The 23,524-nt window shown below is 41.7% G+C and overlaps 1 protein-coding gene across 1 annotated transcript; it reads left to right on the forward strand.

Annotated features, from left to right (window-relative positions):
- Window positions 1-859: 859 nt before the first annotated feature.
- LOC123744991 (metaxin-2) lies at window positions 860-22,556 on the forward strand. The gene is made up of 7 exons (XM_045725229.2): window positions 860-1,019; window positions 8,614-8,781; window positions 12,119-12,195; window positions 13,257-13,349; window positions 19,332-19,496; window positions 19,761-19,837; window positions 20,966-22,556. The coding sequence occupies exons 1-7, from the start codon at window positions 974-976 to the stop codon at window positions 21,189-21,191; spliced, it is 852 nt and encodes a 283-aa protein (XP_045581185.1). The 5' UTR covers window positions 860-973; the 3' UTR covers window positions 21,192-22,556.
- The last annotated feature ends 968 nt before the right edge of the window (window positions 22,557-23,524 follow it).

The raw sequence follows: 23,524 nt of genomic DNA on the forward strand, positions 1-23,524 counted from the left end.
GGCAGTCTTTCTAAGATCAGATATTATGTACCCCGCCCTGCCCTGGTGACACTATTATTCTCTCATCTATCCTTATCTCAACTATGGTATTTGTGCTTGGGGTTCTACTACCCAAAATCATTTACTTCCTCTAATTACTCAACACAAAGCTGCTATTAGGACAATGTCTAGCTCTGGCCCCAGACATCACTCGGTACCCTTACTCATATCTCTGAATATGTTAGATATTAAGTCCCTGCACATCCTCTCATGTGTATTATATATATATAAAACGCTGAACTGTAATGTCAATCCTAACCTTAAAAGCTTCATTGAAGGTTGTAACAGAACCCATGAGCACCACACCAGAAACAAATACCTTTTTGATATTCCAAGAGTACGACTTAATCAAACTAGAAATACTCTACAAATCAAGGGACCCAGAATGTGGAATGACCTTCCCAATCATGTTAAAGACTGTACCTCTCTCAACCAGTTTATGATAAAAACTAAGCACTACCGAACTACCTTACCTACCTTACCCCTATAATGTCAACCCATGTCTGTTATTCTTAAACAATGCTGTTTGTCGACCAAATTGTATATTTGCTATTTTTCTACCATGTTCCACCTTTTTTACTTTTATATTTTCTCAGCACAATTTATACTTTTATCTCAATTAGTATTAATTAAGTTTTAGTCTTTAGTGTTTTTCCTGCCCGAAACGCTTTGCGTACTTTAGGCTTTAGGCATTGAATGTACTAGCTCTATCTATAAAAATATCAATATTTGTATCACACCTTGTATGTATGTACTTTACCTGAATAAACATTTGAATTTTGAAATTTGAATTTGAAAAATTGTAGGAGCCAGCACCATGTTGTATTGAGCGTGGGATTGGTGGTCATGGCGACGATGCTCAGCTGGCCGCCAGGAGGCATCATGGGAGCATCAGCTGACCCACACAACACTCCCAGCTGACACACACAACAACATGCCTTCCGTCCTCTTGACTGACTCCATATCAGTGGAGCTGGGAGGTGAGTTACACGGTGTGTGCTGCCGACACCCGTGGATGACCAGACTATACTTTGGGTGTGAGTGGAGGACCTGACTGTACCTGCAGTGGGCGTGGAGGACCTGACTACACCCGGTGTGTGGGTGGAGGACCTGACACCACCAGGTGTGTAGGTGGAGGACCTGACTACACCAGGTGTGTAGGTGGAGGACCTGACTACACCCGGTGTGTAGGTGGAGGACCTGACTACACCCGGTGTGTAGGTGGAGGACCTGACTACACCCGGTGTGTAGGTGGAGGACCTGACTACACCCGGTGTGTAGGTGGAGGACCTGACTACACCCGGTGTGTGGTTTGAGGACCTGACTACACCCGGTGTGTGGTTTGAGGACCTGACTACACCCGGTGTGTAGGTGGAGGACCTGACTACACCCGGTGTGTAGGTGAAGGACCTGACTACACCCGGTGTGTAGGTGGAGGACCTGACTACACCCGGTGTGTAGGTGGAGGACCTGACTATACCTGGGTTGTGGGTGGAGAACCTGATTACACCCGGTGTGTAGGTGGAGGACCTGACTATACCTAGGTTGTGGATAGAGGACCTGACTACACCCAGTGTGTAGGTGGAGGACCTGACTATACCTAGGTTGTGGATAGAGGACCTGACTATACCAAGGTTGTGGGTGGAGGACCTGACTATACCAAGGTTGTGGGTGGAGGACCTGACTATACCTGGGTGGAGGACCTGACTATACCTGGGTGGAGGACCTGACTATACCTGGGTGGAGGACCTGACTATACCTGGGTGGAGGACCTGACTATACCTGGGTGGAGGACCTGACTATACCTGGGTGGAGGACCTGACTATACCTGGGTTGTGGACCTGACTATACCTGAGGTTGAGTGAGGGACTTTTTTGTTTTTAAGAATATTTTAAGTACAATACTAGTAATGTGAGATATGCCTAGCATACATCTCATGACTGTTCTGCAACATATTGAAATCTGACTCGATTGTCAGTTGGGTTAACTCATGTATAGAATTCCAAAAATGTGCATCTATGTTGGAACAGACGAGCACCCAAACTTATAGCAACCTGTCCTCAGGCCAAGTATTAACCTAGTTGTACTCACTTTGTTGTGTTTGAGGAGGTTGAGTTTTAGCTCTTTGGTCCCGCATCTCGACTGTCAATCTACTGTTGTACAGGTTCCTGAGCCTATTGAGCTCTATCATATCTATATTTGAAACTGTATGGAATCAGCCTCCACCACATCACTTCCTAAAGCATTCCATTTATTAATTACAGTACTCTGACACTGAAAAAAGTTTGCTCTAATGGCTTTGTATAATAATAATAATACAGTAATACTTTGGTAAAAGAACATATGTACATTCAAAATGAGTTACAAGCACAATATTGGGTTTCTAGATAAAGCTAGTATATACTGTGCCTAAAGCCACTTCTGGATCATGTGAATACTCGGTTTCCACCTGTGTTCCCTTGTGTGAGTACCACCTGTGGTATATAATCTGTCCTTATCTACCCTGCCAATTCCCCTGCGAATTTTGTATATGGTGATCATGTCTCCCGGAACCCGTGTCTTCCAGCAATGTGAGGTGCAATTTACGCAAACTTTCCTTGTAACTCATATCTCTAAGTTCTGGGACTATTATAGTCGCGTACCCTTGAATCTTCTCCAGCTTACGTTTCGTTATCAGCTGCTTGTGTTTAAATTTTTTTTTTTATATGTAATCTAATTATAGTCAATTTCATAGTCATAAACCATATTCTTATATGTAACACTAAACATAGAAAAGAACTACTGTACTGCATTTTACTTGGATGCAAATCATCAAATTAAATTCAGCTTTAGATAGACAATGTTAACATCGGCAATAAAAATGTTGGAAAGTTCCTTGGTCTGTACATAGACAAGAAACTCTGCTTCAGCACCCACATACAACATGTAACCAAAAAAAGTCTCAAAAACAGTTGGTATAATTCTAAAAATCATATATTATGTTCCAAGCTCTGGTCTCCTCTCATTATACTTTGCGCTAAGCTATCCCTATCTTACATACGGTACCTGTGCATGGGGTTCAACCACTGCAAACTGCCTCAAACCCATCATCACCCAGCAAAAATCTGCTATCAGAACAATAACAACTCTATTTTCAGACAACACAGCCCCTCTGTTTAACCCTTTAACTGCGCAACGCGCCTGCAGGCCCACGTCTGGGGTGCACTACGCGCCTCCAGGTGCGTAGCATGAGCTCACAGCGCTGCTGTTCAGTTTGTGACAACAGCATCGCCTAATAATGTCAAAATATATACTGTATATATAACATGTATTATTTAGCCATGATAGTATTACAGAAGATCCTGAGTGTGATAATGACTTATGTACAATGTTCAAATATTAGTGATTCAATGCTGTTCACGATGTTCACAGCACTAGCCATATCACCACAGCATTATTTCGTCCATTAGGAATCTTCAAATGACTTCTTCTTCTTTCTTCTTTCAAATGAGTCCTTTACAAAATAAACTTGTGGTCAATTATGTATTTACAGGATTTAGTGACCAGTATTATGATAACAACAGGATTGTGGTTATAATAAGCACTGTGTGTAGTATTGTGGGAGGAGTAATTGTGGTTAGGGAGCGAGGGAGAGAATCGAGGTAGCCTCGGAGCTGGTCGGCCGAGCGGACAGCACACTGGACTTGTGATCCTGTGGTCCCGGGTTCGATCCCGGGCGCCAGCGAGAAACGATGGGCAGAGTTTCTTTCACCCTATGCTCCTGTTACCTAGCAGTAAATAGGTACCTGGGTGTTAGTCGGCTGTCACGGGCTGCTTCCTGGGGGTGGAGGCCTGGTCAAGGACCGGGCCGCGGGGACACTAAAAACAAAAAGCCCCGAAATCAACTCAAGATAACCTCAAGATAACCTCACTGTGTGGTAGCCACTCTTGTTTTGCTCATCATATTAGCTTAGTGGTTCGCTATGGTGAACACATTTGTACATGGGTATATACAATGTGTGTATATAGTGTAGTAACAGCAACAGGAGTATGTTGGGAGGAGCTATTTTGGTGAGGGAGGTGACGTAATCGTAGTGTTGTCTGCTGGCTGCTGTGTGATTTCTCATGCAGTGTATGGTGGCCACTGCAAAGTTTGGACACAGTACTGGCTTACTTGCATAGTTCTGTTGTATAAAACATGTAGATAGGTATACATAACATGTGTAATACAAATAACAACAGTATGGTGGGATGAGCAATGTTGGCGAGTAAGATGTTGGAGGAGTGAGGGAGAGGCTGGATGTTGGAGGAGTGAGGGTGTGGCAGCTGACACTCGCGGAGTTCTGAGTGTGTTCATGGTGAATGTATATAGTGTGTGATAGTGTATAGTGCGTAAATAGACTGCATGTATACATAAATTAGCATAATACAATGGAAATATGTGCCGGATATGTGTACACATGTGTCATGCACGTAACACAATGTCTTCGGACAGTACGGATGTTCCACTGCCATAATATAGTGTACGTGTTTATTATACATATGATTGGCACATAAAAGCATATTAAATGCTTTTTTTATTAAACGCAGAAAATTAAAAATATATTCGCGGCAACTCGCACATCCTGCCCCGAGCACCCTACCGGCCCCGGGGCGTATGCCACGGGCGACCAGGAAAAGATGACGTCACGCACGAATTGACTCCATAGCAGCTAAAGTACTTACAATTTCGACCTTCTGTTACTATACCCTTACTCAGGGAAGGGTTTTTGACACTTTATATACAGAAAATAATTTTTTTCAGAGATTTTATTTCCTGCGCACTGGGGGGGGGGGGGTGTCATATTTGGAGGCCGTGCAGTTAAGGGGTTAAATCCCTAAACATGCTAAACATAAACTCACTCCACACACACATTCTCTTGTGCCATTTACATATACAAAACCTTGTTCCTAAATGCAAATCCTGATCTGAAACTTGTCCTTGACAGATATAATAGAATCCATAATCACCACTCCAGAAATAAATATATCTTTGATATCCCGAGTTTCAAACTAAATCTGTGTAAAAACACTATGCAAATAAAGTGACCTAGTCTATGGGACTCGCTCCCTAATGGATTAAAAATCTGTCCAACCTATGCCTTTTTTCAAAAGTAAAACCAAAAAGTACCTAGTGCTTCAAACTCACACTGTATCTTGTACTACCCACTCCCCCCAATATATGTGCCTAAGCCATGCAACTTCACCATTGTAATCACTCCTATCAACTTATATCATGGGTTATGTTGAACGTGAATTTTACTTCAATGTACAATACCTATTAATAATCCTCAAATTTGACTACAATGTACCTATTAATTTTCTTCACACTTTCTTACAATTTACCTGTAAATATTCTTCAAATTTTGTTACAAATTACCTACTAAAAATTGTTAGATTAAGGACCTGCCCAAAATGCTGTGTGTTAGTGGCTTTGCAATAATGTGAAAACATCAATGCTATGTACACTCATAAACCCATTGTACCTTCTTTTATATAAATAAATGAATAAAAAAGTTAGTTTATTTATTTATTAAAATTCTATGTATAGTCAAGTATAGGTTAGGTTAGGTGTTTAGGTTCTATTGGTGATCATTTGTGTTTAAAGTACAGTGGTACCTTGTGTATGACTGCCCTAGAGAGTGAATTTTTTGGCATACGACATCAAATTCATCGTAAAAATTGAATTGGTGTATGACATTTTTCTTGGAATACGATGTCTGTTGGGACGTGTTTGGATCAAACGAGCGCATGGTGCTGGGGTGTTGGGCAGTTGTTTACTATTGTATCCCGCCTACCTGCCCAGTAATGACCGTGCTTTAATTCTCTGTAAAGAATTTTTTTTTTTTCCTCTTCTGAACAGAAAAGTTCTTATTATATATCACACCATGGATCCCAAGAAAGTTGGTGGTAAAGTTCAACCTAAGAAAATAGTCAAGGATGATGATAGAGGAAAAACAATAAATCACTCGTAAACATGAAAATGATATGCAGGTTGTTGATCTCCCTTCCTCATTAATTAAGAAGATGTGTGCAGTATGGGAAGAACTGCAAAGTTTTGCTGAAAAGTGTCACAGATAAAGCTGTAACAGGCCATTTTCATTAACCTTTTTATGATAATGTGGTGTCTTACTAAAGACAAGACGCATGCGGCGCGTGAGCGCCACAGACTTTGATGTCATGGGGGCGGACGGTGTGGGCGAGCGTATGGCGACGCCTAAATGGTATACTAGTTTCAGTTTTCTCACTTTAATTCTTGTGCTACGTTGTTTGTTTTGGTATCATTGTGTTCGCAATTAAATTCCCTGCAGGTGTATATGCATATAATGTCCAAAAGCCTGGCGAGACTCCCCGCAGCTAAGCCTAAAGTTACCCGTGAACGAGCACCAATTTGCACACCACAACCTAATGTGTATACTCGTTCAGTTTGATAACATCAATTTTCGTGTTACATCTTTCATGGTGGTATCAAATTGTTCGTAATAAAAAGGCGCGTATTATAAATCTAGTCCCATAATCTAGTCCCATCTAGCAATAACTGGAATTTTAACAAATATTTTAATTCTGGAAGCTCATCATCACAAAATTATTTATATCTTTCCAGTGTTCTGACATAAATTTTTGTGTTATATCTTTCATTTTGGTATCAAATTGTTCGTAACGTAAAGGCGCACATTTTAAAACTAGTCCCAACATAATCGCACAATAAATAGAATTTTAACAAATATTTTAAAATTTTGATCAAAAACGTATTTATAATCTTTCAAGTGTTTAGACATCAAGTTTCATGTTACATCTTTCATTTTGTTGTCAAATTGTGCGCATTCTAAAGGCGCTTATTTTGAAACTATCCCGAGGTCGATCGGATAAAAAATGAATTTTATACAAATGTTTTTGGAGTGGATGCAAGTCCTGTCCACAGCTAAGACTCGAGAGGAAAAGTGGAAGTGATTGGTGTCCAAAGCGAGCGATAGTGTTAACAAGTTAATATTTTTGTGGAATATTTGTGGAATGGATTAATTAAATTTACACAGTTTCTTATGGGAAAATTTATTTTGGTTTATGAATTTTTGGTGTTCGACTTGTCACTGGGAAAGGATTAGGATCGTGAACGAAGGTACAGTACCACTGTATGTGGATGAAGCATTTATGGCATTGTGTGGAATGATTTTTATCCCAGCAAAAAATTAATAAATTTTTATAGTGGTATCTCGGATTACGAGTGTCCCTGTTTACGAGTTTTTCAGATTACAAGCAGGATTTGCTCGGAAAATTTACATCGGAATACGAGGGTGTTGATACGCGTACTGGTCGACCTAGCGCGTGGTGGCACGGCTCGCCCCTCAGTTTACCAGAGCCATGCGCCCAGTGACTATCCTACCTGAATTCTTCACAAGGATTTACAGTTTTTTGTCAAATTTTTGGCCATTTGAGCATAAAAGTTATTATATACAGTATCTCGCTATGGGTCCCAAGAAAGCCAGTGGTAAAGTTCAACCTCTAAGAAAATAGTTGAGTAGAGGATGTCCCTTCCTCGTTAAGAAAATGTGTGAAGTATGGGAAGAACTGCAAAGTTTTGTTGAAAAAACTCACCCAGATAAAGCTGTAGCAGGCCGTTGCATTGACCTTTTAAATGACAATGTGATGTCTTACTACAGACAAGTGTTGCAAAGAAGGGAAAAACAATCTTCAATGGCTCGTTTCGTTGTGAGAAAATCGAGCAGTGAGCCACAACCAGGACCTAGTGGTAGGCAGACAAAATGTGCCAAAGAGTACACTCCAGAAAAATCTTTACTGCCTGAAGTTATAATGGAAGGGGACTTGCCTTCAAAACAGTAACACCTCTCCTCCTCCCCCTCCTCACCATCTTCCATACGCCAATAGGAGTCATCAGCAAGGGTAAGTAATAACTTGAACATACTTTTGTAGTGTAGATTTAGATGAATTAGGTATAAAATTTAGTTTGAAGTGAGGTTTTTGGGTAGTCAGGAATGGATTAATTCATTTCCCATTATTTCTTATGGGAAAATTGGCTTCGGTTTACGAGTTTTCGGATTACGAGCCGTCTCCAGGAACGGATTAAACTCTTAAACTGAGGTACCCCTGTATTTTTATTAACTTATAAAATTAAAAAAAAAAATTCTTTGGGTGTTTGTTCCAACATGGTTTCGCATTTTTTAATCCTATACATGGGTTAACCCAACTGATAGTTGAGTCAGATTACAACATGTTACGGAACAACTGGACGAGATTGAAACCATCCGATTTTTGTTCCAATTAACTGCTGTACTGTGAAGTCTTTTTTTTTTTTAACCACTAATTAACTAATAATAATTTAAAGTCAATTTGTGAAAGCTTATCATCCAATAACTACTTTTTTATAATTCATTTCCTATTCCTTACTAGACTCTCACTCTGAGCTTAGCTAATGATGCATTTAATTCAATAAATGATAATTTTAAATGTCATATTTTTTTTTTTTTTTTTTTTTTTTTTTAAACATTTTGTTTCACCTTTACTCTTTTTGTATAACGCTTATACATTTTATCAATGTAGCACAAGAACCCTGGCCAACAGATGTGAAACTGTTCCAGCAGTATGAAGTTGAACAAATTCTATTACCAGACAATGCTAACTGCTTAGCAGTACAGGCATTTCTTAAGATGTGCCATCTTAACTTTTCCCTGGAGATGAGAGGCAATGCTGAGCATATGTCACCCAGTGGTGAGTATACATTGTGTCTTCAACTCCTTTGCCTACTAACTTAGTACTGTATTTTGCATTATGTATTTAATATTATAGCAGGATCATTGTTTATAAAGTTTCCTATGACTGTACTGTATATGAACCTGGTAATGCTATAAAGTACAATTCTGTATTGTATATTCAACAAGGGGTGATGCAGATGTTCCATAATGGGATGTTGATAAATAAGAATGAGAATATCTGATGCAAGGCTTATGGTATTGACATAGAGGTCAGCTGTTTAGTGGGGTCTGTCCAGTACCGCAGTTCATCCAAAGATATGATGACCAAACCACGTCAGAAAATGAAGAAACAATGATGTTTCGGTCCATCCGACAGGTGGTGATAATATTGGCGATTGGATGGCCTGAGAGTCTGCAGCACGCCTGATGCTCAACTACTAATGGATATGCTCACTGAATCATCCTCATCCGTGCTGTATCACTTGCATCTTCATGTTAATATTTCTAGGAAAGATAGTTGCATTGCAGCAGCCTTTAGAATATACACAGACAACAGATCTACAAAGTGATGCACTATAATGAGGAATATTACAACTGAAGAGGACTGCAGAATTTTACAGGAAGACTTTGACAAATTCCAGGAATGGGCAAACAAATGGTTGCTGGAGTTCAATATAAAAAAGTGTAATGTAATGAAGAAGGAGATGGGAGAAAGAAGACTGAAAAGTGTCTACAACATAAATGGAAGGCAACTACAGGAATTGGAAAGAGAAAAAGATTTGGAGGTGCATGTAATTCCAATGCTAATGATGATGTAATTCCTCGACTTCACCTCAACCAGAAGGTTGGCATAGTGACTTGCTTCACTTGTTTGACCTTTTCAGCTCTTCACTTTTGGTCTTTTTGACATGTCTTTATTGCCATCTTTACAGCAAGCAGGTGGCTTCGTTGATGGTGTCCCACCTGCATTCCTCTTCTCGGCAACAGTATGAAGTTTCGTAGTACAGTACAGTACTCCTATTGCCACTTCTCTTCACTTCATCATTGTTCCTTTGTTTCCGTGGAACAACGATGCATGTGGTGCCCTCCTTTCTTTTTTTTTTTTTTATTTTTTCTATTGGCATCTCGTGCTGAATGCTCTTGCCTCGTATCATGCGGTGCTGGTGGAGCCGCTGCAGCTTGTGTTCAGTGTAAATACAGGTACTACCTCGGCTTCATCTCGCATGTTGTCTCATACCTTGCTTTACCTCCAGCCAGCTCATGCACTGCCTGAGTCTGCTTCGTCTTTGGGCCATGTTCTTGCTTTTCTTTCTTCCTCCTCATTTTACTGCCCCCTCCCCTTCAGTTATGATTCTTTCTCTTGCATTGTTGTTTATTTTCTCTTATCTCTGGTTTTCATGTTGGGGAGCTTCATTCTCTTCTCTGGAGGTGGGGTTTTTGTTCTTTCAGCATTGGTGGCATTTTGCTTGTTTGCAGTCGGCTCCTTTTTTGGCAAAGATCGAGTCAGTTGACTTCTTGAAGGGGCCCTTTGACCATTGCTACTCAGTTGGTTTAGCTGGGGTGCATCGTGTGTTTTGTCTGGTGGTGGCTGTCCTCCACTACCTTTGTGGCACCAATTCTGCTTTGGTGGATGCCTTGCTTGTCGATCCTGTTTCCTTGATCCCCTGCTCCAAGTCTCATATTTCCCAGGTCAATCACAGTGTTACTAAATCTAGCCAGCCAGTCTACCCTTGTGCCCATGACTTTAGGAAGTACAGGGTATGCTGCTCTTTTCAGCTGTGTTTGTGAACATGTCCTGGGCTGATAATTGGGTACAGGAGTTTTGGAGGTCAAACAGGTTCTGGTGGACTGGTAATTGATGAATGTTCCTGAGGGTCAGCACCCATATGTGGCCTTGGGCTATGTCTCTTAGCCCGGGGTCTCGTTATCATCATGAATTCTGTGGTGCTTTCTCGTTCCTGGTGAGTTCCCATGTGATTTTCCTTCTTCCTTCAGAGTCACAAGTGGCTCTTCCCAGAAACAAGCATTGAATGTAATGAAATGCCAATTTCTGGGTGAGCACCAGCAGTTCCCTGATCGCCTCCCTCCTCTCAAGGTCATTGGGGGGATGTTTACATCTCATCTAGAACTGGGAGCTTAGAACCTGGCAGGCAGTGAGCTTACCTACCCTACATCCAAATGAGTTGGGCAGGGGAGGCAAACGATTTCATGCAAGATCTGGGAGAATTTGATTGTTTACTTAGTTGGGGGAAATCTTTAGGCAGGTTTCGAGGCTTTGGTGTCTTTTGTATCCAGCAGTAGTTTCTTTTGACTTCCTGACTTTCTGGTGGTCTTCCCTAGTGAGATTGAGAATACAAATATCACTGCTCACAGCGCCTCTGTGAGGGAGCCGGGTTCTGGCTCTGATCCCAGGTAGGCCTGTAGAACACTATGGCAGATGTGACCTATTAGATGGTGACCATCTCGGCATATAGCTTCAGGGAACCACCGGGGGTCACCCCAGAAATTGGCATTTCATTGCATAAATTTGTTAAATTGTGATTTGAAAGTATTCCCCTTAGTCGATTATTCCCTTCTTTGGATTTGTCTGTCATCTATATCTATCTATTTATATTAATTAATATCTCCTTTTTCTGTGGTACCAGTCATCCCCCATCTTCAGCTAATTTTACAGTTACCAAACTAATAAAATTGAAGTTATACTTGTTTAATGAATATATGAATGCTTATACCCATGGATGTCCACTACCAGTATGTGTAACCAAGTAGTCCAAGTAGTTAGTAAATATAGTGAAGTGTTCCATACATGTTGCCTGCCAGAGAAGTGAGAAAGTGTGGTGTGGAATGGATGTACAGTACTGAACTTGTCAACAGGTTTCCACACAAGTACACAGCTACCAGCAGGGTGTCCAGAGGTTATCTAGAGATGATTTCGGGGCTTAGCGTCCCCGCAGTTCGGTCCTCGACAAGGCCTCCTTTTTGTTACACATCCCCCAGGAAGCAGCCCAGTGTCAACATAGACCATATATGAAAATCTGGGTGTTACAACACCACCACTACAATACCACCAGTTGAATTGTATTAGACTCCTTAATTCAAGTAACCTTAATGCCTTATGGTTCAGTTGTAACGAGCTTGACTCTGAAGCTAGATATATAAAACGATATTTTTAACAATTTTATCTATCCATTTTATGTGGATTTAGCTCATGTTTGCCTCCAAGTGCAAGACAGAAGTGTTGAGCAGCAGATCCCATTTGTTTTGTAATTGAGTACCTTGGATAAAGCACTGATTACCTTTTGCATAAAGACTGTTTGAGTGAGAAAATTATGGATGTTTCCTGGCTATTGCAGGCAAGGTGCCATTCATCAAAGCTGGAGCATTTGTGGTGGCTGAACTGGACCCCATTGTTGCTTTCGTCGCAAACAAGGTGAGCAGTGATGGCAGGTGACCACACAGTGGTGAGAATGGTGGTGTTAGAAAGATGAGAAGGGGTAACAGGAAGGTGTCAAGGGGGGGGGGGGGTTAACAGGCAGGTGTTGAGGGGGGGGGTAACAGGAAAGTGTTGGGGGAGGGGTAACAGGAAAGTGTTGGGGGGAGGGGTAACAGGAAAGTTTTGGGGGGGTGGGGTAACAGGAAAGTGTTGAGGGGAGGGGTAACAGGAAGGTGTTGAGGGGAGGGGTAACAGGAAGGTGTTGAGGGGAGGGGTAACAGGAAGGTGTTGAGGGGAGGGGTAACAGGAAGGTGTTGAGGGGAGGGGTAACAGGAAGGTGTTGAGGGGAGGGGTAACAGGAAGGTGTTGAGGGGAGGGGTAACAGGAAGGTGTTGAGGGGAGGGGTAACAGGAAGGTGTTGAGGGGAGGGGTAACAGGAAGGTGTTGAGAGGGCGGGTAGCAGGAAAGTGTAAGGAGGGGAGCAGGTGGTATGGAGGGTGGAAAAGAAATAAGGGGGGTAGGAACATGAGGGTGAGGGGAAAGGAACAGGAAAGTGAATGGAGGAGTTAGGGGAAGGAACAGAAATGTGAGGGAGGGAAAGGAACATGGGGGTGGGGGGAAGGAACAGGAAGGTGATAAGGAAAGAAACACAACGGTGGGGGGGGGAAGGAACAGGAAGGTGAGGGTGCAGGAACTGAAAAGTGAAAGGGGAGCAACAGAAAGGTGAAGGGGGAAGGGAGAAAAGGAGGAATAGGAAGTGAGTGATATATGTGAGGGGCAAGTGTTAGTGCTAAATCATTCCTAAATGTTTGTTCTAAACCACATTCCATTTGACTCTTAAATGCTCATGTGTGTGCGTGCATCTGCCACAATTCATCATTGGGCGCCTTGCCTCATCTATCTATAGTGTTCATGGTATTCTTCACTCATACTATATAATTATTGTTTTCTTGCTAAACAAGAGAAACATACAATTGCATTTAAAGTGTGTAGACTAATGATTTATCTGGAAAGCTGTAACTTGTGTGGCATACTTGGAACAATTTTGTCTTCCCCAGGGTGTCACTCTGACAGATGTGCTGGACACTACACAAAAAGCAGACATGCGTGCTTATATGTCACTTGTTAGCAATGTTTTGGCAAATGCCGAGGTAAGTTTCAGCTCTGCTTTATTTTACAACTTTTTATTGTATTTACCTACCCAAATTAATATAATTTTATACCATTTCTGGGGGAAGCCCCGTCGACTTCCCGCAGCTATCCAGGCTGATATGCTAATGTCAGACTTTGGCATCAGTCATGTGTATGGAGTTCTGTGGGCCTACCGGGGACCACGAGCCAAAACCTAGCCCCCCCCCCCCTCACATAGGCACGAGAAGCAATGGCCTATAGAAACCACCGTGTGGTTGGAAGCATTCTATCTGCCATCGATCGGGTTAGGCACCCAGAAAGGTAAGCATCCCAAAACAAACCCCAATTCTGGTGAAAATTGCTACAAAAAGCCGAACAAGTGGATAGAACTCCCTAAACAGAAACAACCAAACGAGTATGACATCACACGTCGTTGCGCCGCCGTCTGCACAGCTCCTCCTTTCCCGGGAGGGAGAAGGTGGAGCCCCAGACCCCCACGCCGGCCATCCATCTCTCGGTTCTGAGGCTGATGCTGTAAGCTGCAGTCATGTGCTCTGGCTCCAGTGATTGTTTCAGGGACTGGCTCGGATTTGTTGTGGGGCGTCAGAGTTACCGCTTTTGTTGTCTTCCGCTCAGGTTGAATCTAGCGCCTCGCATTTTCACACGCCTACCTCGATGACTGGCTGGTCTGGGCTCCCAGCTGATCTGCATGTCTGCTAGCCAGGAGTTTGGTTCTTTCCCAGCTCGCCGGGTTTGGGTTCTTGGTGAACTGGAGGAAGTCCCATCTGGTCCCCCCTTCCAGGTTCGGACTTGGCTGGGTCTTGTTTGGGACTCTCGGACCACTTCCGTGTCTCTCCCTCCAGAGTCTCCTTCGCCTGCGATCCCGCCTTTGCTGTTTTCTGGGAGGCTCCCGGGCCACTCAGCGGTTGCTCGAGGATCTGTGTGGGAGCCTGAACTTTGCGATGTTGGTCTGCCCGCTGGGTCGGGTTTGTCTGCGTTGCCTGTTTTGGTTCCTTCATGGACGTCCCTTCCACCTCTCATGCGATCACTGGGTTCGACCCCCGGGGCAAGGTGTTGAAGTGTTGCGTCGCCTGTTTCCTCTTCGGGTTTTGGGGGTTCATTGCCATAGCGCCTACACGAGCCCTTGCTCGATGTGTTCATGGACGCGTCATCTCTCGGCTGGGGCTTTGTGACCAGTGCTCATCAGGCCGGCCAGGGACGATGGGGTCTGTCCTTCTGTCAGGCCCACAGCACGGTGCAGGAGTTCACGGCGGTTTGGTTTGTGCTTCGCAGGGTTCGGGTCGTCCGCGGATCGACGATCCGGCTCGATTCGGACTGCTCCCAGGTGGTTCATTGCCTGAACCGAGGGGGTTCGATATGGTCCCAGGCTCTTTGGTGTTGGTCGCTTTGGGTGTCTCGTTTGCTGAGTTCTCGGGGTTTGGCTCTACTGGCAGTTCACGATCCGGGGGGGGTGTCCAATGTCTTGGCGGATGGCCTGTCTCGGTTTGATCCCCTGTCCACGGAATGGACGGTCGATGACTCATTCAGGTGGCTCTGCCAGACGTTCGGGCGCCCAGAGGTGAACCTCTTCACGTCGGCATGGTCGCAGTGCCTCCCGATGTATTTGGCGCCCTTCCCCAACTGCAAGACCGTCGGGATCAATGCCTCTCGGCAGGACTGCTCGAGGTGGGGGTTCCTGGACCCTTTTCCCCCAGTTCAGCTGTTGCTCCAGGTCCTGACTCGCTTGAAGACTTACCAGGGAAGAGTAGTCCTTTTGGCCCCATGGGCCAGTGCGTCACATAGCTGGTTCGGTCTTCTCCTCGAGTCTACGCGTATGGTGTTTTTGACTCAAGTCTATCATCATTTCTATGGTGATAAGGTGGCTTCGTTGTTGGTGTCCCACCTGTGGGTTTCGTCCAGGCGGCAGTATGAAGTCTCTTGGCGGTCCTTCCGCTTCTTCCTTTGGCTTTGTAGGTATACTTTGCTGTCAGTTAAGGGGGGCATATTACGGAAAAATGCGATAAATGAAAAATGATTCAATTTCAATCAAACTTTTTTGACTAGTTGTATATAAAATTTGGTTCAACTGGCCCAACTCTCAGCATTAAAGCATAAATAGGAAGGAAGAAAAAGTATTGAATTATGTGTAAAAAAATTTCCAAAATGGTCAAAAATTAACATCAAACAAAAGTGTCAACTGAAATCATGTCTGTGACTCTAAGCTATCACAATAGCATATAATAAAGTATTTTAATATTCGGTTTTATGCCCCCAAAAAATAGATTTTTTGTTTTCAATTTTTTTTTTCTCATTTTTTTTATCAGCCGATTTGCATGAAACTTGTACAGCTTACAGAACATATGCCTATCTGTAAAGTTGCAAATTTTGGAAGAAATTGGTTGAAGTCAACTTCAACCACAGGTGGCAGTGTTTGATCTTATTTATTTTCAATTAACATAAAATTGCATCTCCTCTTTCATTTTTTTTCAATTTACATGAAATTTACACCTTATATGTAGAGTTGACGTCTCTACAATAATGCTAAAACACTTTATTCCTGAGTTCATTTATTGATTTTATAAATCTTTGCAAACATGAAATATTAGCATATATTTTGGGGGGAACTTTGACTACTTGTATTAGTAAAATCAAACATATTTTGGGTAATCCTTTTTAGCCAAATCCTTTATTATATGCTAATATGATATATGAGTGTCATAGAAATTGTCATTTGAAACTTGTGGTTGTAGTTAATTATTGAAAATGTGTAAAATTTGTTGTAAAAAAAAATATTTATATATCTCCCTTTCTATATAGGGTGTGATACTGAAACGTAGAACAGTTGCAGCCCTTCTTATATACAACTAGTAAGAAAAGTTTGGTTGACATTAGTTATAATACAGCTCGTTTCACCCATCTTAATTATGGTACAGGTCTTATTGCACCTATCTTAACCATTAAATGGCTGTAGCAAGGGTTTATCATTGGAGAGGGGTAACAAGGGTACCTCCCATGTGCACATAAGCAAAATATTACAAATTATGCCACAGTTCTCATGCCATAGGAACCATGCACTCGGTCAACCCAAATGCGTATCAACAAAGTCGCTATTCAAGGCAAAGGTCGTAAGTCGAGTAACATGTAGTCAAAATTTTTATCATAACTCAAAAAATTTGCAAGTAGGGGCAGTTGTAAGTCGAGGTGCCACTGTACCAACATAGATAGTGAGATAAAAAATACTGGAGCAAAAAGATGTAATTCAGTAACCCAAATGGCTCCTCCCAACATAATCCTTTTGCTGTTATTACTCTAATACATACATTATATATAAGTATCTACATTTGTGTTCACCATAGAGAACCACTGAGCTGGTATGGTGAATGCAGACAATAACAGGTGGCCACACAGTCAGTAAACGACGCTATCTCCCTCCCTCCCTCAGCATTACTACTCCCACATAGTGCTAATTATCACAACAATCCTGCTATTATCACAATCATGGTCATTTTTATCACAGTCAGGAGTCGTCTGTAATATTGTCATTGCTAAATAATAGCAGTTACATATTTATTTTGACATTTTTTAAGCGATGCTGTGGTCACAAGCTGAACAGCAATGCTGTTAGCTCATGCTGCATGTGCCAGCCTTGGTTGCTCCAACAGTACTGTGGCTCTCCCACTGGAGAATATTGCTCACGATTTTTAAAAAAAATGGCGTCTGTTTACAAGAGCCCTGAGGAAGCTGATGTGAACCACGTGTAGCCATAGACATTTTGAATCGTGCCTGGCACCCCTATGGTTTTTTTTTCCTGTTAAATTTCTTTTCCTTTAGCTTCTCAGAGTTCCTTATCCTTGCTGCTGTTGTTTTAGGGGCTGAAACTACAGAGGTGCCATATGTGCCCCGGCATACCCAAATAGGGTAAATTACAAAGCCGTACAGCTAACTGAACATTGCCTGTTAGCAGAAGCGAATGAGCCTTGTGGAGAATAAACACACATGGGCCATATGATTGGGGAGCTTCAGGGGTCCGCCAGAAAAGCAAGCACCAGCCCCACCACAGTAGATGGTTGGAACATGTTAAGTGAGAAGGCTTAGACTTTACCCAGACTTTACCTGAATTTACCCGAGGGCCACTAACACTAGTGGCCTCGACAAGGATAGGAAGCTGATGGCTTGTTGAGGGTCCCCCCCCCCCCATTTGCCTTGATAATCTTTTTTTCAGTTAGATTTTGAAATTCAACAGTCAAGGCATTTACTGCTTTGGCGTGTAGGCAGTTTCATTGGTTTATAACCTTGTGGATGGAAAAGCATCTCCTATTGTCAGTCCTACACTGTGGCTTGTCTAGCTTTAAACTGTTATTCCTTGTTTGTGTTGTGTGTGTTGGTACCCATGTGGCCTTCAAGCGTTTCCTTAATTGACCCCACTTCCCCCCTATCGTTTCGGGGGAGGAGGGAGGTAGCTCGCAGTCAGCTGACTACATGACCTTCAGTTCTATGCTGATATGTGTAGTGTGTGCCTGGTCGCCTCTGCTGCTTGGGCTCCAATATATTGCTGTTCAAAATGGTGGTTTTCTCCTTCGAGTGCATTCCTGTACACAGTGCAGTGATGCATGAGCTTGGAGGTAATGAGGGCTTGGAGCAGCATATGCACAGGGTTCTCTTCCCTGTGTGCTCCCTAATGTTGCTCTTTTACACTGCCATGGTTCCCTTCCCCAGAGTGTTGGGAAGTCACTCCCTCTTTGCTTGTGGTGGCCCTGGCCCAGGGTGAGTCAGGTGTCTTGGGACCTTCCTGTCTTCACACTGGTCAGTAGTAACATTGGCTGAGTTTTCAAATGCTACACTACATCATGCTGAAGTCGGCCTTCACAGCTGGGTGAAACAGGTTGTGTGGGCTTAGTTTGCCATTTTATATTTATGCGACACCCTTCCATTAAAGATCTGGCATTGCATCCCAGTGCTTGGATGTCCTGTTTGGTCAAGTCCTTCAGGCCCTGGTATTCCCCTGCAGGTTCGGTAGTGCCTTGGATATACCCCCTGGACCTGCTTACATTTCATGCGAGTTTGAGGGTTGCACATTGTCAGTGCCATGTAGTAATGTTAATTTCTTCTGCCTCTGCTATGCTGCCTGTTGGGTCAGGCAGCATTTGACTTTGATTTCATGTAGTGTCTGCTTCCAACATGTTGCTCTTCTTTCTGACCCTCCTGATGTGATTAGGGCTTACCAGGCAGTAATAACTTTCCATGTTAGGTTCTCTAGGTTGCAGAGATCCTGGTTCTGTACCCAATTGGAGGCCCCAGAGCTGCCCCATTTGGTGTTTAGGGACCTGAAGTTGGAGGTGATGGTACCTTCGTTCCATCTACCCCTCCTTTTCCTTCCCCTTCAAGTGTGGTTCACCCTTATATTGATCCTTCTCCCTGCTTTCATCCCCAAAGCATCTGATGGTTTCGGCGTCGGGGCACAGTTTAGTTTGGGATATGGCTTAGCCAGCTCTGGGGTTGCCCTTTCCAATTTGGGCCCAGAGGCAATTGAGCCTGCTAGTCTCAGCGAGGCTTCTGGGTCTTCCTTTCAGCCAACCCCCTTCTTCCTTTGAAGCCTTTCACTTGGACTCTGCTTTTCTATCCCAGGTAGTATCTTCAGTCATTTCTGTAAATAACCATATAATACAGTAATTCAATATAATAATAATTTAATATAATAATTGTGGCCCAAGACTTTGTATAAAATAATGAATATTAGATACAGCTGCTACATGGTCTGTGATATAATGATTCGTACAGTACTGTGATGTAATGTTTAATACAGTACTGTGATGTAATGTTTAGTACAGTATTGTGATGTAATGTTTAGTACTGTACTGTAATCTAATTAGTACAGTACAGTATTGTGATATGTTTAATACAGTACTATTATGTAATTAGTACAATACTGTGATGTATTGCAACCTTTCTTCAGTGTCAGATCTCATGTTCATCAATTACAGTACAGTATTTAATTTTTTCAGCTTTATATCTCGTGGATTGATCAAGTAACTTACGAAGAGGTAACAAAGTCACGATATGGCTCTGTGTACCCTTGGCCAATTAATCATATTTTAACACACCAGAAGCGCAGTCAAGTCTTGCGACGCTTACATGTTCTTGGATGGAAACAAAAATCATTGGAAGAGGTAAACTATCAAGGGCATCTTCAGGTGTTATTTGTAGTTATGAAAAAACTAATACAGTATTTCATAATAAAAATATTAGGGTCTTTAAATACAGTACAGTACTGTTAAATGTATATTTTTTTGAGGGGGCAGCTTTTATTTATAAAATGCCACCAATATTTTCATATTTAGTTTTTGGTTATTATTAGTTTGTTTGAATATATGCAATAAGGATGGATCCAATTATAACTATTCCACAATCTTGAATATTTCTTTCACTAATAGGTATATAATGAAGTAGAACACTGCTGCAGCGCTCTTTCTGAACGTTTGGACAAACAAGACTACTTCTTTGGTAACAGGTGAGAAAATATCCCAAGGATATTTCCTTGGTTAACATTGTTACATAACTTTTCAACATCATCACCTAAAATAATAATTTCAATAACTCGTGTACCCCACCTCCTGTACAGTGGAAAAGTAAACATTTTCATTCGTAATGTTTTTCTGGGGGGAGTCCAGTGAGCCTCCCTGAAGCTATTACTGATTTATTGCCATGCTACTAGGTGCCATTAATGGCAGAGCTCTATTGACCTACCAGGAACCATGAGCCAGAACCTGACCCCACTCAGAGAAGTGCAGAGAGCAGCGGCAATATGAACATCTTACATTTAAAGTAATTAATGTCTGCCACCGCCAAGGAAGGCATCCAGAAAGTGAGAGAAAGAAAACAGACCACTACATAGTTAAAACCAAGACTGCAGCCTCAAAACTGCCAGAAGAACTTTCCCAATTATGAAAACAAGCAACCAAAATATTATGAAACTAGCACGAGCTAGTTTGCCCCACCACCTCCCGTCCCTCGCCTGGAAAGAAGAGGGATGGGGACTGGGTCAGCCGGGTCAGAAGTATCCCAAGAAAAATGGATCATAATTTTTTAATACAAGATGGCATATCACACGATCTCAGAAGGAAAGGCATGTAGATGAAATACATTCTGCACCGCCAGATCATCAACCACTGGCAAACTTGGTACCATACCCATTCTGCCATTGAGAGCATATAAGCGTAGAAAGGTTGTGAGACCGACATGCATCCTAGTATGCTAAACACGTAAATCTTCTGTGGTGTCATGTATTCATATGTTCTATGTATCTTTAGTATGGTAGAGTTTGTGATGAATTATAAGCTATAAGTTTCATACATATTGTATACTTTTATGGGGAAATTTAATTTGAATGTACAGTACTGTAGTGACCAAGATATTTATTTACAGAAATGATTAGCAGCTTTTGTAGTATGTTAAAAGTTTCTAATATTTATAATGAAGGTAAAGTAAGTTTCTACATCCAAACCTCCATGGATCGATCATTATCCAGAGACTATCCTGTAACAATGATGAATATTTTTCACATGGTAGCTACAGTTACAGTCAACTAGTTACTCTGTACTATTTTTAAAATTAAAATTGAATTGTTTGTTGATTTCAGACCAACTGAATTAGATGCTTTAGTGTTTGGACACGTGTTTACACTTCTCACAACCCCTCTACCAGACAACCGTCTGGCAACCATTGTCCGATCATTTGGCAACTTGGTGAAACTGTGCCAGGTAGTTGAGAAGGAGTCATTTGAGAGAAATAATGGAGGCAGCAGTAGTGGCAATGGTGAAGGAGACTATGACAAGCTGGAAGACCTGAACCAACTTCCTGGGTGATCACACAAACATTACAATCTCTCTTCAGCAGGTTCCTGTTAAACATTACCATCTATCTTTCTTCAGCAGGTCTAACATTACCATCTATATTTCTTCAGCAGGTCTAACATTACCATCTAAATTTCTTCAGCAGGTCTAACATTACCATCTATATTTCTTCAGCAGGTCAAACATTAGTATTTTTCTCTTTGATTAGTCAAACATTTCTGCCTCTGCAGGAAGTCGGCATTATCTGATGTGTAAATTACTGATAAGTTATTGAAGGATCACTATACCACTCTACATCAAACCCCGTCTCTCTCTCTCTCTCTCTCTTGTAAGATTATATTCATACCTACTACAGACAAAATAATTAAATAATCATTGAGTGATTAGGATATTTAATAATGCACTTCTGTATAGCATAACATAAAATACAGTATAGTATTGTATATACAGTACAATGTGTAGCCATGAATGTCATGAATGATTACAAAAGATTTTTTTACAAGAATTAAAAAAATTGAGATACATATAATGAAACTTGTGATGTTTGTTGCCCTATAGAGAAAGAGGTTATGAAATGCATCTGAATTTCTTACATACTGTGATGTATAATGGTTATTTTTTTAATTGAAAATCAAAAGCATTTATTATATAGTCATTCATTTTGCATAAAAACAAATATTAAATGTGATCTTTCTGTTTTGTCTTTTACATGTAGGATAAGTGACTGGTGCATTTATAGGATGTATATACTGTAATCATAGATGTTTTCTCCTAATATCATGTATTCATGTTTTATTGACCTGAAGTTAGTTACTTGGTCCTGGGTTCAGTTCCTGGGCAGGGTGAAATATTTTTAATAGGATTCCTTGCACCTGATGCCTGTGTTCACCTAGCATTAAATAGGTACTTGGAAGTTATTGGAAATCTAAAACCATATTAAAAACTTAGGGTCCTGGTACAGTAGTACAGTCAGGTTTGTTCTCGACTCACAATTGAGAATTTTGGGTTCGAATCCCGCATGGGGCAGATATGGTTGGGTGAATTTCCCATCACCTAATGATCCTGTTCACCTAGCCATAAATAGGTACCCAGGAGTTGATCAGCTTCTTGTGGGGGGTTGCGTCCTGGGAAGCGTCAGTAATTCGACCTTGGGGAAGACCTTGATGTAAGCATAATGTGTACATATATAAATAAACTCTGACTGCCTGTCCCCCGAAACAATAAATTATTATTATTATTATTACCAGTACAGGTACCTAATTATATCCAGCTTTCACAGTATCCAATGAGCACATCATTCTTGTTGTAAATACAGTACTTTGGACAGGTACTATATTTTTTACAATAAATTTCAGATTATACATAACCAGTATTGTATATTGTGTTTTAATAACAAATATTAAAGAAAATATATAATTTTGTAAAAAAAAGGGGGGGGAACAGCTATTGTTCTTGAGAAAGGAACTTAATTTTTTTGTATACACATTAAGCCGTTATTTATCTATTTTTTATCTTAGTTATCTTTTTTCACACAATACCAAACACCACCACCACTTGTGGTTGTCTTTGCCCTTTGGGTAGGTCGGGAGTCTTGGGCTTTCTGTCTTGCCCCGGGTAGGGGAGTGTTTATTGGCTGGTGGGGCGCTAAGCGGCTGGCACAGCCAGCTTAAACTATCACGCGGCAGCCAACATTTCTCTTCGACTGCTTGTTGGCTGTTGTGAGGTTTTGGGGTGTTTTTATTTTTGTTTCAACCCGGTCTCGCACTTTCGCACAGTCAGTATTGACTTATTAGATAAGTGCATATGTGACATACTAATTTATTGTGAATATTTTAGTTTACCTTGAAAAGCTTCATAGAAAACACCGACCTTACCTAACCTTCTTAGTATTTTAAGATAAGCATCTTATTGCCGAGTTGGAAAAGTAATAAACACCATGCCTATTACAATGACCCAAAACTTGCGTACTTTGAAACGCACTGCCAGAAGAGTTGGACTTGCATATAGGGAAACACATACCCCAGCAATGCTAAAGCTCTTTCAGAAAGCCCTAGCCAAGGCGAGTGAGCACATGGCAGAGCTCAGGCAAGATAACTGGGAAACTTTTGTTAAGTCTCAACTCTCACACTCCCCTCAGCCAGGCATGGATGGATATTAAAAGAATTAAAGAGATAAGATCGGCCAAGTATCACACCCTCACCCTCTATACAGAGCAAAGGAGTTAGTCGATGCTTGGGCAACCACCTCTAGCTTCAATAATCTTCCTCTAGACACAATTCAGATTATGAGCTACGTTACTGGGGAACTTCCTATCTCTTGGACCAACAGTATAATCATTCCAATTC

This window comes from Procambarus clarkii, chromosome 10, assembly GCF_040958095.1.
Source record: "Procambarus clarkii isolate CNS0578487 chromosome 10, FALCON_Pclarkii_2.0, whole genome shotgun sequence".
NCBI lineage: Eukaryota > Metazoa > Arthropoda > Malacostraca > Decapoda > Cambaridae > Procambarus > Procambarus clarkii.

Bases quoted from the DNA above. Each gene is read 5' to 3' on its own strand.
- LOC123744991 (XM_045725229.2), top strand. From the start codon at position 974: ATGCCTTCCGTCCTCTTGACTGACTCCATATCAGTGGAGCTGGGAG. The intron at 1,020-8,613 runs GTGAGTTACACG...TTATCAATGTAG, and splicing joins CATATCAGTGGAGCTGGGAG to CACAAGAACCCTGGCCAACA. The intron at 19,497-19,760 runs GTAAACTATCAA...TTTCACTAATAG, and splicing joins AACAAAAATCATTGGAAGAG to GTATATAATGAAGTAGAACA.